This window comes from Coregonus clupeaformis, chromosome 30 (assembly GCF_020615455.1).
Source record: "Coregonus clupeaformis isolate EN_2021a chromosome 30, ASM2061545v1, whole genome shotgun sequence".
NCBI classification, from domain to species: Eukaryota; Metazoa; Chordata; class Actinopteri; order Salmoniformes; family Salmonidae; genus Coregonus; species Coregonus clupeaformis.
The window spans coordinates 39468752-39481251 of NC_059221.1; the positions used below are offsets into that span (position 1 = coordinate 39468752).

The 12500-nt window shown below is 46.6% G+C and overlaps 1 protein-coding gene across 2 annotated transcripts in view; it reads left to right on the forward strand.

Moving 5' to 3' along the window:
* LOC121546109 (copine-5-like) overlaps positions 1-12500 on the forward strand; it is a 189608-nt gene that overhangs the window by 61803 nt on the left and 115305 nt on the right. The window contains exons 5-7 of one of the 2 annotated variants that reach the window (XM_041857133.2): positions 3022-3061; positions 4388-4402; positions 4684-4760. In XM_041857133.2, coding sequence (XP_041713067.1) covers positions 3022-3061; positions 4388-4402; positions 4684-4760 — 132 coding nt within the window. The remainder of the gene's footprint in view (positions 1-3021; positions 3062-4387; positions 4403-4683; positions 4761-12500) is intronic. The other variant, XM_041857134.2, reaches the window with a different exon arrangement.

Sequence of the window (12500 nt, forward strand, 5' to 3'; positions counted from 1 at the left end):
ATCTGTCACGATCGTTTACTGATGAAGAGACGGACCAAGGCACAGCGTGATAAGCGTACATCTTTATTTGTACTAAACTCACGACAAAAACAACAAACGAACGATACGTGAAGTCCTAGGTTAACACAAAACAAACTTTAACGGAACAAGATCCCACAACCTAACTGGTGCCAAAAGGCTGCCTAAGTATGGTCCCCAATTAGAGACAACGAGCTACAGCTGTCTCTGATTGGGAACCACCCTGGCCGACACAGATATAAATGATCTAGAACAAAACATAGAAAACTATAACATAGAACCTACACACCCTGGCTCAACATTAAAGAGTCCCCAGAGCCAGGGCGTGACAGTACCCCCAAAGGCGCGGACTGCGACCGCGCCACACAAACACAACAGGGTAGGGACCGGGTGGGCATTCCGCCTCGGAGGCGGATCCGGCTCCGGGCGTGACCACCACTCTCTCTCCACCCCCCCGTTGTGCCCCTGGTCTGGTCCCGCTGGCCGGAGCTGGACTGGACACCGGTGGAGCGGATTGCTCTGGCTCCGGAGTGGATCCGCTGATTGGAGTTGGACCGGACCCCGGTGGAGCGGATTGCTCTGGCTCCGGAGTGGAGCAGCTGACCGGTGCCGGACCAGGCACCGGTGGAACAGGCACCGGCCGTGCCGGACTGGACACATGCACCACTGGCTTGGTGCGGGGAGCAGGAACGGGCCGGACCGGACTGACGACGCGCACCACTGGCTTGGTGCGGGGAGCAGGAACGGGCCGGACCGGGCTGACGACGCGCACCACTGGCTTGGTGCGGGGAGCAGGAACGGGCCGGACCGGGCTGACGATGCGCACCACTGGCTTGGTGCGAGGGACAGGAACAGGCCGGACCGGGCTGGCGACGCGCACCACTGGCTTGGTGCGAGGGACAGGAACAGGCCGGACCGGGCTGGCGACGCGCACCACTGGCTTGGTGCGGGGAGCCGGAACAGGCCGGGCTGGACTGGGAACACGCACCATTGGCTTGGTGCGGGGAGCCGGAACAGGCCGGGCTGGACTGGGAACACGCACCATTGGCTTGGTGCGGGGAGCCGGAACAGGCCGTGCCGGACTGTGGAGGCGGACTGGAGGTCTGGAGTGGAGAGCTGACACAACCCGTCCTGGCTGAATGTCTATTTCCACACAATATGTGTGAGGCATCAGCACAGGACGTACAGGGCTGTGCACTCGTACTGGCGCTACAGCACGTGGCACTGGCGCAGGATATACGGGACCGAGGAGGGGTACTGGAGGCCACGAGCATTGAGCCGGCACACCCCGTCCTGGCTGCATGCCCACCTTAGCACGACACGTGCGTGGTGCTAGCACAGGACGTACAGGACTGTGCCGGAACACTCGCGGCACAGTACGTGGCTCCGCCAACCACCCTTTTAGCCCCCTCCAAAAACGAGTGGCGCTCGGTCCCCTAGTGGCGCAGTGGTCTAAGGCACTGCATCGCAGTGCTAGCTGTGCCACTAGAGATCCTGGTTCGAATCCAGGCTCTGTCGTAACCGGCCGCGACCGGGAGACCCATGGGGCGGCGCACAATTGGCCCAGCGTCGTCCAGGGTAGGGGAGGGAATGGCCAGCTGGGGTGTAGCTCAGTTGGTAGAGCATGGCGTTTGATTCCCACGGGGGGCCAGTATAAAAAAATTATGTATGCACTCACTAACTGTAAGTCGCTCTGGATAAGAGCGTCTGCTAAATGACTAAAATGTAAATGTTGTTGGGGCTGTCTCTCGGGCTTCCTCCTCGGCCGGTACCCTCTGCGTTGCCGCTGCTCCTCTCTGTAGCGCGCCTCCACAGTCTCCTCTCCTGCCTGGGCATTCACCTTTTCCCATGGCCCTTTCCCCGCGAATATCTCCTCCCAAGACCACCATTTGCCCACCTGCGACATCGCCATCTTCTCCTCCTGGGCACGCTGCTTGGTCCTCTTATGGTGGGATCTTCTGTCACGATCGTTACCGGAAGAGACGGACCAAGGCGCAGCGTGATAAGCGTACATATTTATTTGTACTAAACTCACGACAAAAACAACAAATGAACGATACGTGAAGTCCTAGGTTAACACAAAACAAACCTTAACGGAACAAGATCCCACAACCTAACTGGTGCCAAAAGGCTGCCTAAGTATGGTCCCCAATCAGAGACAACGAGCTACAGCTGTCTCTGATTGGGAACCACCCTGGCCAACACAGATATAAATGATCTAGAACAAAACATAGAAAACTATAACATAGAACCTACATACCCTGGCTCAACATTAAAGAGTCCCCAGAGCCAGGGCGTGACAATATCCTTGCTTCAGGTCCTGAGCTACAGGCAGTTAGATTTGGGTATGTCATTTTAGGCGAAAATTGAAAAAAAGGGTCAGATCCGGTTAATAACTTCATTTGGGTCCTTTTCATCTAACTCCTCTGTGGGAAACTAAGGAGAGGTGCTACACCCGCACGTTAATTAGTCTAAGTCATTTACATTTCTCTTTTATATACTTCTGTCAGGGGGATTAGGGGGATGAGGAGAGGACAGTTTTAATTACTTCTATGAAAAGAGCATGAGTCGTTTTTAAAGGAATTGCATAATACCACAACCATTCTAATTACTTCTCCCAAAGTTTTTCGGCTGGCAGCTGCTAAGATACATTTTTCTAAACGTTATTGTTTCTAATGTGAATGGGTGAGTGACAGCAGGAGACAATAGGGAAAGGAAAGGGGACTTCATTCATGAAGTGTAGAAGGATTAAGTGAAATAAAAATGTTCTACTTGTAAATCTTTTTTCATTTCAGGTGGCTGGTGTCCCTATGCTTTCTGTCTGTCCAAATGTCATTGTATCATTGTTCCACTGTAGACTAGCCTACAGGCCATCAGGAATGATATCAAACCATTGTGGTCCTATTTGTTGATGTTCAAACGCAAGTCAGTCAAGACACAAATAGTTATCTCCGGCTCCTGTCAGCTCTCGCCACTTGAATAAGACTTTCTTTGTGATTTCAGATATGATATCGATTCCAAGAGTCCAGATCTGGCAAAGCATGTAAGTGAAAAAGCTATCACTCTGTGCCCATGCCTTATAGTTTGACTTTTACTTTGCCATCATCCTCTATCCTCTATGAATGGGAACTTTTGTTTTTGAATTGGAAAGTTTTATTTTGAAATGTTTTAAGCTAATCAAAATCCACTCACATATACTGTTGGATGGAAATAGTGAATAATAGTGCTTCACTTCCCAAAGTGTCCGATGTGGCCTTGCTGTCTGTCCGTGCACCTTTACGTTTTTATAAAACAGATAACATTTTACCTAATGTATTGATATTTTTGTGTAGCTTTCATAATGATACATTTGGTACATAGACGAGTTGGTTGTTTAGCAACAAAACCGGCGCGTACGCAACTATGGGGCAAAACAGACGGGTTAGGCTTAGACTGTTGATAAGATGTAAACTATATTTAGTCTCCAAATGTTTATTGAAAACATAAATACATTTGCAAAATGAGCACTTTTGTCTCTCAAATACATTGTTACAATTGATGTTTAGCTAGCTAGTGAATGTTAGCCATATTAGCATTGACGTGAAATCTGTCAAAACACCTCAAATCAAGACATGGTATCAAGAACAAGATGAAACAAGCTAAAACTAGTCACCTACAATTCCCCACATGACAGTTTCCTGTCATTGTTGGTAGCTATCTGGCCATCCAGAATCACAACAACTCACAGACTTCTGCCCCATTGAAGTGTGCACAATGTTTTCGAGACGTTGTCAGCTAACCCATCTATACGTATGACCTACATTTTTGTATGAACTGAAGGTTGCTTTTTCATTGTCATACCATTATCAAAACTTGTCAAACCCATTTTCATAACTTCTAGGCATGATTTATTTTACTTCAGTGTTATTAGCAATGTACTCACATGTATAAAGTTATGATGATGAATAAATGATAGCATCTTGTTTTGCAGTGAAAGCTTTGAAAAGCAACGCATTAGTCACACATATACAATCATAACATAGCTGCAGTCAATGGTTTGCATAATAACAGAATATTCATCATTATTTCCAAATTTCTCATGTTTATATTTGATTGTTTTGTACTCGCTTTTGTCTTACTAACTGTCCTCTTCCATAAAAACCTGTTCCCTCTATCTCTCTCCCTTTTTCTCCACTTCTTTCGCCCTCTGTGTTTTCTCTTGTTTTGATGACGGTCTTGTATGGTATTTGAGTCTTGTGCCTTCTCTTACATGATATGCTCTGTGGTTGTTGTTGTTGTTGTTGTTGTTGTTGTTGTTGTTGTTGTCTATGCTGCCGCCTGGTGTACCCCTCATCCTCCTCTTCCTTCTCCTTCTCCTTCTCCCTGGAAGCCCTCCGACATTGACGTACGTGTTTGACTCCTCCGACCAAACTTGATCTTTCTTCAGTGCTTTATAACACACAGCTTATAACATGCTTATCACAACGCTTATAACACACTGCTTATAACACACTGCTTATAACACACTGCTTATAACACACTGCTTATAACACGCTGCTTAGCTCCTCATCAGCTGTCCTTGTTTTTCCCCTGTCTTCCCCATCTCTCCCCTCTGTCTCTCCATGAACACCGCCCTCTCCATCCCTTCCTCCACCACTCCATCCCTCCATCCCTCCATCCCATCAGGACTTCTTGGGGCAGGTGTTCTGTACCCTGGGAGAGATCGTAGGATCACCCGCCAGTCGACTGGAGAAACCTCTGGGGTGAGTACCAGCGTTCTGGATTGATTGGTTGGTTGGTTGGTTGGTTGGTTGAAGCTGTGTGGCCCTGGGGTGAGTAGTGACGGTCTTAAACTGAGACTCTATGATGATGTTGCCACGAGCAGCAGGATGATGTTGCCACTAGCAGCAGAATTATGTTGCCACTAGCAGCAGGATGAGGTTGAAACTAGCAGCAGGATGATGTTGCCACTAGCAGCAGGATGATGTTGCCACGAGCAGCAGGATGATGTTGCCACGAGCAGCAGGATGATGTTGCCACTAGCAGCAGAATGTTGTTGCCACGAGCAGCAGGATGATGTTGCCACTAGCAGCAGGATGAGGTTGCTACTAGCAGCAGGATGATGTTGCCACTAACAGCAGGATGATGTTGCCACTAGCAGCAGGATGATGTTGCCACTAGCAGCAGAATGTTGTTGCCACTAGCAGCAGAATGTTGTTGCCACGAGCAGCAGGATGATGTTGCCACTAGCAGCAGGATGATGTTGCCACTAGCAGCAGGATGATGTTGCCACCAGCAGCAGAATGTTGTTGCCATGAGCAGCAGGATTATGTTGCCACTAGCAGCAGGATGATGTTGCCACTAGCAGCAGGATGATGTTGCCACTAGCAGCAGGATGATGTTGCCACCAGCAGCAGAATGTTGTTGCCATGAGCAGCAGGATGATGTTGCCACTAGCAGCAGGATGATGTTGCCACTAGCAGCAGGATGATGTTGCCACGAGCAGCAGAATGATGTTGCCACTAGCAGCAGAATGATGTTGCCACTAGCAGCAGGATGATGTTGCCACTAGCAGCAGGATGATGTTGCCACTAGCAGCAGGATGATGTTGAAACTAGCAGCAGGATGATGTTGCCACTAGCAGCAGGATGATGTTGCCACTAGCAGCAGGATGATGTTGCCACTAGCAGCAGGATGATGTTGCCACTAGCAGCAGGATGATGTTGCCACGAGCAGCAGGATGATGTTGCCACTAGCAGCAGGATGATGTTGCCACTAGCAGCAGGATGATGTTGCCACTAGCAGCAGGATGATGTTGCCACTAGCAGCAGGATGATGTTGCCACGAGCAGCAGGATGATGTTGCCACAAGCAGCAGAATGATGTTGCCACGAGCAGCAGGATGATGTTGCCACTAGCAGCAGAATGATGTTGCCACTAGCAGCAGAATGTTGTTGCCACTAGCAGCAGGATGATGTTGCCACTAGCAGCAGGATGATGTTGCCACTAGCAGCAGGATGTTGTTGCCACTAGCAGCAGAATGATGTTGCCACGAGCAGCAGAATGATGTTGCCACGAGCAGCAGGATGTTGTTGCCACTAGCAGCAGGATGAGGTTGAAACTAGCAGCAGGATGAGGTTGCCACTAGCAGCAGGATGATGTTGCCACTAGCAGCAGAATGATGTTGCCACTAGCAGCAGGATGATGTTGCCACTAGCAGCAGGATGATGTTGCCACAAGCAGCAGGAATGTTGCCACTAGCAGCATGATGAACCGCAGATCTTGCAGACAAATAGGATGCAAGATGATGCACTCACAGAGAGAGAGAGAGAGAGAGAGAGAGAGAGAGAGAGAGAGAGAGAGAGAGAGAGAGAGAGAGAGAGAGAGAGAGAGAGAGAGAGATGTGCTTTTAAATGGCTGCGCTTCAATCTGCGACAACGTGATAGGTTACAAGACCAAAACAGACGAGAAGATTAGCCTTGGGCTTTCACAGTCTTAGTTGTTGCAGAAATTGACCCGATATAGCTGTTAATTTCGTGCATCACTGACTCTACCTTTAACTAACCTTTGGTTCTGTTCTAATATCCACACTAGCATACCACTTAGTCTTAAGCCCAGTTCAGATACACAAGACGAGATGGTTTTATGTAGTTTTAGAACAAAGTTTGCTTGATCTGAACAGTTTAGTTTTAGGACTAGTTATTTTGCTGCAGCTAGCTAGTCTACATTTACATTTACGTCATTTAGCAGACGCTCTTATCCAGAGCGATTTACAGTTTTAGTGAGTGCATACATTTTTCATACTGGCCCCCCGTGGGAATCTAACCCACAACTCTGGCATTGCAAGCGCCATGCTCTACCAACTGTGCTACAGGAAGCCACAAGCCAAGCCTAGCTTGCTGATATTTATCTGACAAGTCACACAGTGATATATCTTTACTGAAACACCTTGCTACAACAAGTGGCAACTTTGTATCAAAGTTTCATCACGTCATTGTAAAGAGGCACCGTTACCGTGGAAACGTTCTTAACTGCAGATCTGAATGCCTGATCTTCAGTCAGCTGTTTTACAACACAATATTCTAAAACTGGATAGTTTTGTGTCATTATATCTGGCTGTTGTATCTGAACTGGTCTTTAGAATGAAACACTGACTGCATTATGTACAGTGAGCTCCAACAGTATTGGGACAGTGGCCATTTTTGTTGTTGTTTTGGCTCTGTACTCCAGCATTTTGGATTTGAAATGATACACTGACTATGAGGTTAAAGTGCATTCTGTCCGCTTTCATTTAAGGGTATTTTCATCCATATAGGGTGAACCGTTTAGGAATTACAGCACGTTTTGTACATAGTCCTCCCATTTTAGATGTACAAATATCATACCTCCAAGACATGCTAACCTCTCACCATTACATTTTTATTTTACCTTAGTTTAACTAGGCAAGTCAGTTAAGAACAAATTGTTATTTACAATGACAGCCTACACCGGCCAAACCCGGATGACACTGGGCCAATTGTGCACCGCCCTATGGGACTCCCAATCACAGCCGGTTGTGGTACAGCCTGGAATCAACCAGGGGGTCTGTAGTGATGCCTCAAGCACTGAGATGCAGTGCCTTAGACCGCTGCACCACTCTGGGAGGTTAGCATTTTGAGGCGGGGTATGATATTTATGACTCTGTAACTTTCTCACTCATCATTATTCACGATTCATTCAGGATTATCCGTAATCATGGTGGTAGCCACATTAATGTAGAAGAGTTTAGAAACATATTATATTCTTATTTACAATAAAAGTGACTCCAAAATGACACAATACATTATTTACCATTCATTTCTATTGGGCTCAAAATAATCTGAAACACAACCAAAACAAACAGCAAATGCATAATTTAAAATCCAAAGTGCTGGAGTACAGAGCCAAAATAACAACAATGTGTCACTTTCCCCACACGTTTGGAGCTAACTGTACATTAAGAGTGCATTCTAACATAATTCCACTGCTTCAACATCCCAATGGCTGTTAGAGAAAAGCGTTCCCTAACAAACAACCACTTGGGCCAATCAACAGCTGGCACGCGAGTCAAACGACCTCGCTCCGCCTCAAAGTTGAACTATGTTCAGTCATCTAGCCAAATTGTACTTGTACCAGTTACCATGTGCTTGACTTCATCCATGTCACCCACTATATCATGAAAGCACCATTGACTCCTGAGTCCTCACACAAGCCTCTTTATATGTCTGTGTGCATTGAAACGTAACACAGCCAGCCAGCACTTCTCATTGGCTTCCATGTGTTCTAGGGCTGCGTCCCAAATGTCACCCTATTCCCTACATAGTGCACTACTTTTGACCAGAGCCCTGTGGGCCCAGTTAAAACATGTTGCACTGTGAAGGGAAGAGGGTGCCATTTGGGACACAGTCCTAGGCTGTAGCTGTGGGATGATGATGAACATGTCTGTCATCTATAGCCATCTGTGGAGTACTTTAAGTGTTCAGATTAGACTGGGGTGAGTTGATGGCGCGGGTAATTGAACAGGCTCGGGCTGCTTCGTGTGTGTGTGTGTGTGTGTGTGTGTGTGTGTTTGTGTGTGTTGATGGCGCTGGTATAATTGAACAGGACTCAGGGGCTTCCTCTAACACTGTTACTGTCATAAACTCTTCCTCTTATAGACTCACTCTGTCATGTAGAGTCTCCCCCTTATAGACTCACTAATTCTGCTACCCAAGAGTGGTAAAGCGGCCTTTACTGGTTCTAGCAGCAGACCTATAAGCTTGCTGCCAGCTCTTAGCAAACTTGTTGGAAAAAATCGTGTTTGACCAAATACAATGCTATTTCTCTGTAAACAAATTGACAACAGACTTTCGGCATTCTTACATAGAAGGGCAGTGGTGGAAAAAGACCCAATTGTCATACTTGAGTAAAAGTATAGATACCTTAATAGAAAGTTACTCAAGTAAAAGTGAAAGTTACCCAGTAAAGTACTACTTGAGTTAAAGTCTAAAAGTATTTGGTTCTAAATATACTTAAGTATCAAAAGGAAATGTAATTGATAAAATTACCTTAAGTATCAAAAGTAAAAGTATAAATAATTTAAAATTCCTTATATTGAGCAATGCAGACGGAACAATTTTTTCTTGTTTAAAAAATTTACGGATAGCCAGGGGCACACTCCAACGCTCAGACAAAATTTACAAACGATGCATTTGTGTTTAGTGAGTCCGCCAGATCAGAGGCAGTAGGGATGACCACGTATTCTCTTCATAAGTGCGTGAATTGGACCATTTTCCTGTCCTGCTAAGCATATAAAATGTAACGAGTACTTTTGGGTGTCAAGGAAAATATAGGGAGTAAAAAGTACTTTTTTTTCTTTTTTTTTATCAGAGGGCTGATATAAATACTATGCATGCCAGTCTCTCTTGGTTAAGAGTTGAGGAGAGACTGACTGCAACACTTCTTCTTTTTATAATAAACATTAATGTGTTTAAAATCCCAAATTGTTAGCATAGTCAACTTCCACACAGCTCTGACACACACACACTTAGCCCACCAGACATGTCACCAGGGGTCTTTTCACAGTCCCAAATCCAGAACAAATTCAAGAAATCGTACAGTATTGTATAGAGTCATTATTGCATGGAACTCCGTTCCATCTCATATTGCTCAAGTGAACAGCAAACCTGGTTTAACCTCTACGGGATTGGTGTCCCATGTCTGGGATGGTTGAGCTAATGTGCGCTAATGTGATTAGCATGACTGTTGTAAGTAACAGCAACCTCTGTAACGTAGTCTCCTTCTTATAGACTCACTCTGTCATGTAATGTCTTCCTCTTATAGACTCACTCTGTCATGTAGTGTCTTCCTCTGAAAGACTCACTCTGTCATGTAGTGTCTTCCTCTGAAAGACTCACTCTGTCATGTAGTGTCTTCCTCTTATAGACTCACTCTGTCATGTAGAGTCTCCCTCTGAAAGACTCACTCTGTCATGTAGTGTCTTCCTCTGAAAGACTCACTCTGTCATGTAGAGTCTCCCTCTGAAAGACTCACTCTGTCATGTAGTGTCTTCCTCTTATAGACTCACTCTGTCATGTAGTGTCTTCCTCTTATAGACTCACTCTGTCATGTAGTGTCTTCCTCTTTTAGACTCACTCTGTCATGTAGAGTGGCTGGAAGCCAACATGAGAGACAGAGAGAGACAACCTTACACACGACAGAGACACAAGCAATGCACAAACTCACACACACACACACACACACACACACACACACACACACACACACACACACACACACACACACACACACACACACACACACACACACACACACACACACACAGCCAACATGAGAGACAGAGAGAGACACAATCTTCTCTTAGACACCAGCAACACACAAACTCACACACACACGCAAACACACACACACACACACACTCTCACACACACACAGAGAGCATAAACTGAGTGGTTGGAAGACCACCAGACATTGTGTGTGTGTGTGTGTGTGTGTGTTATAAAGCAATACAGCAACAGTTGAGCTGTGTTGCAGTGAGCCCATGCTGGACATTATGATAGTGGATTAGTGTTGTGGTGCTGTGTGTGTGTGTGTGTGTGTGTGTGTGTGTGTGTATGTGTGTGTGTGTATGTGTGAGTGTGCTTGTGTTTGTGTGTGTGTAGCTGGACATTATGATAGTGGATTAGCATTGTCGTGCTGTGTGTGTGTGCGTGTGTGTGTTTGTGTGTGTGTGTATTTGTGTGTGTGTAGCTGGACATTATGATAGTGGATTAGCGTTGTGGTGCTGTGTGTGTGTGTGTGTGTGTGGCTGTATGATAGTGGATTAGCGTTGTGGTGCTGTGTGTGTGTGTGTGGCTGTATGATAGTGGATTAGCGTTGTGGTGCTGTGTGTGTGTGTGTGGCTGTATGATAGTGGATTAGCGTTGTGGTGCTGTGTGTGTGTGTGTGGCTGTATGATAGTGGATTAGCGTTGTGGTGCTGTGTGTGTGTGTGGCTGTATGATAGTGGATTAGCGTTGTGGTGCTGTGTGTGTGTGTGGCTGTATGATAGTGGATTAGCGTTGTGGTGCTGTGTGTGTGTGTGTGTCTGTATGATAGTGGATTAGCGTTGTGGTGCTGTGTGTGTGTGTGGCTGTATGATAGTGGATTAGCGTTGTGGTGCTGTGTGTGTGGCTGTATGATAGTGGATTAGCGTTGTGGTGCTGTGTGTGTGTGTGGCTGTATGATAGTGGATTAGCGTTGTGTTGCTGTGTGTGTGTGTGGCTGTATGATAGTGGATTAGCGTTGTGGTGCTGTGTGTGTGTGTGGCTGTATGATAGTGGATTAGCGTTGTGGTGCTGTGTGTGTGTGTGGCTGTATGATAGTGGATTAGCGTTGTGGTGCTGTGTGTGTGTGTGGCTGTATGATAGTGGATTAGCGTTGTGTTGCTGTGTGTGTGGCTGTATGATAGTGGATTAGCGTTGTGTTGCTGTGTGTGTGTGTGGCTGTATGATAGTGGATTAGCGTTGTGGTGCTGTGTGTGTGGCTGTATGATAGTGGATTAGCGTTGTGGTGCTGTGTGTGTGTGTGGCTGTATGATAGTGGATTAGCGTTGTGGTGCTGTGTGTGTGTGTGGCTGTATGATAGTGGATTAGCGTTGTGGTGCTGTGTGTGTGTGTGGCTGTGTGATAGTGGATTAGCGTTGTGGTGCTGTGTGTGTGTGTGGCTGTATGATAGTGGATTAGCGTTGTGGTGCTGTGTGTGTGTGTGGCTGTATGATAGTGGATTAGCGTTGTGGTGCTGTGTGTGTGGCTGTATGATAGTGGATTAGCGTTGTGGTGCTGTGTGTTGCCCTTCAGTTGAAAATAAGAGGATCAAGACAGCTTGTTTACCAATATGCTGTACACTGAGCTTCATGACTCGCCTCAGAAGCAGAGACAGTGGAGAGAGAGAGAGAGAGAGAGAGAGAGAGAGAGAGAGAGAGAGAGAGAGAGAGAGAGAGAGAGAGAGAGAGAGAGAGAGAGAGAGAGAGAGAGAGAGAGCGAGAGAGAGAGAGAGAGACAGAGAGAGAGAGAGAGAGAGAGAGAGAGAGAGAGAGAGAGAGAGAGAGAGAGAGAGAGAGAGAGAGAGAGAGAGAGCGAGAGAGAGCGAGCGAGAGAGAGAGAGAGAGAGAGAGAGCGAGAGAGAGAGAGAGAAGTAGAGAGAGAGAGAGAGAGACAGAGAGAGAAGTAGAGAGAGAGAGAGAGAGAGAGAGAGAGAGAGAGAGAGAGAGAGAAAGAGAGAGAGAGAGAGAGAGAGAGAGGGAGGGAGAGAGAGAAGTAGAGAGAGAGAAGTAGAGAGAGAGAGAGAGAGAGAGAGAGAGAGAGAGAGAGAGAGAGAGAGAGAGAGAGAGAGAGAGAGAGAGAGAGAGAGAGAGAGAGAGAGAGAGAGAGAGAGAGAGAGAGAGAGAGAGAGAGAGAGAGAGAGAGAGGGAGAGAGAGAAGTAGAGAGAGAGAAGTAGAGAGAGAGA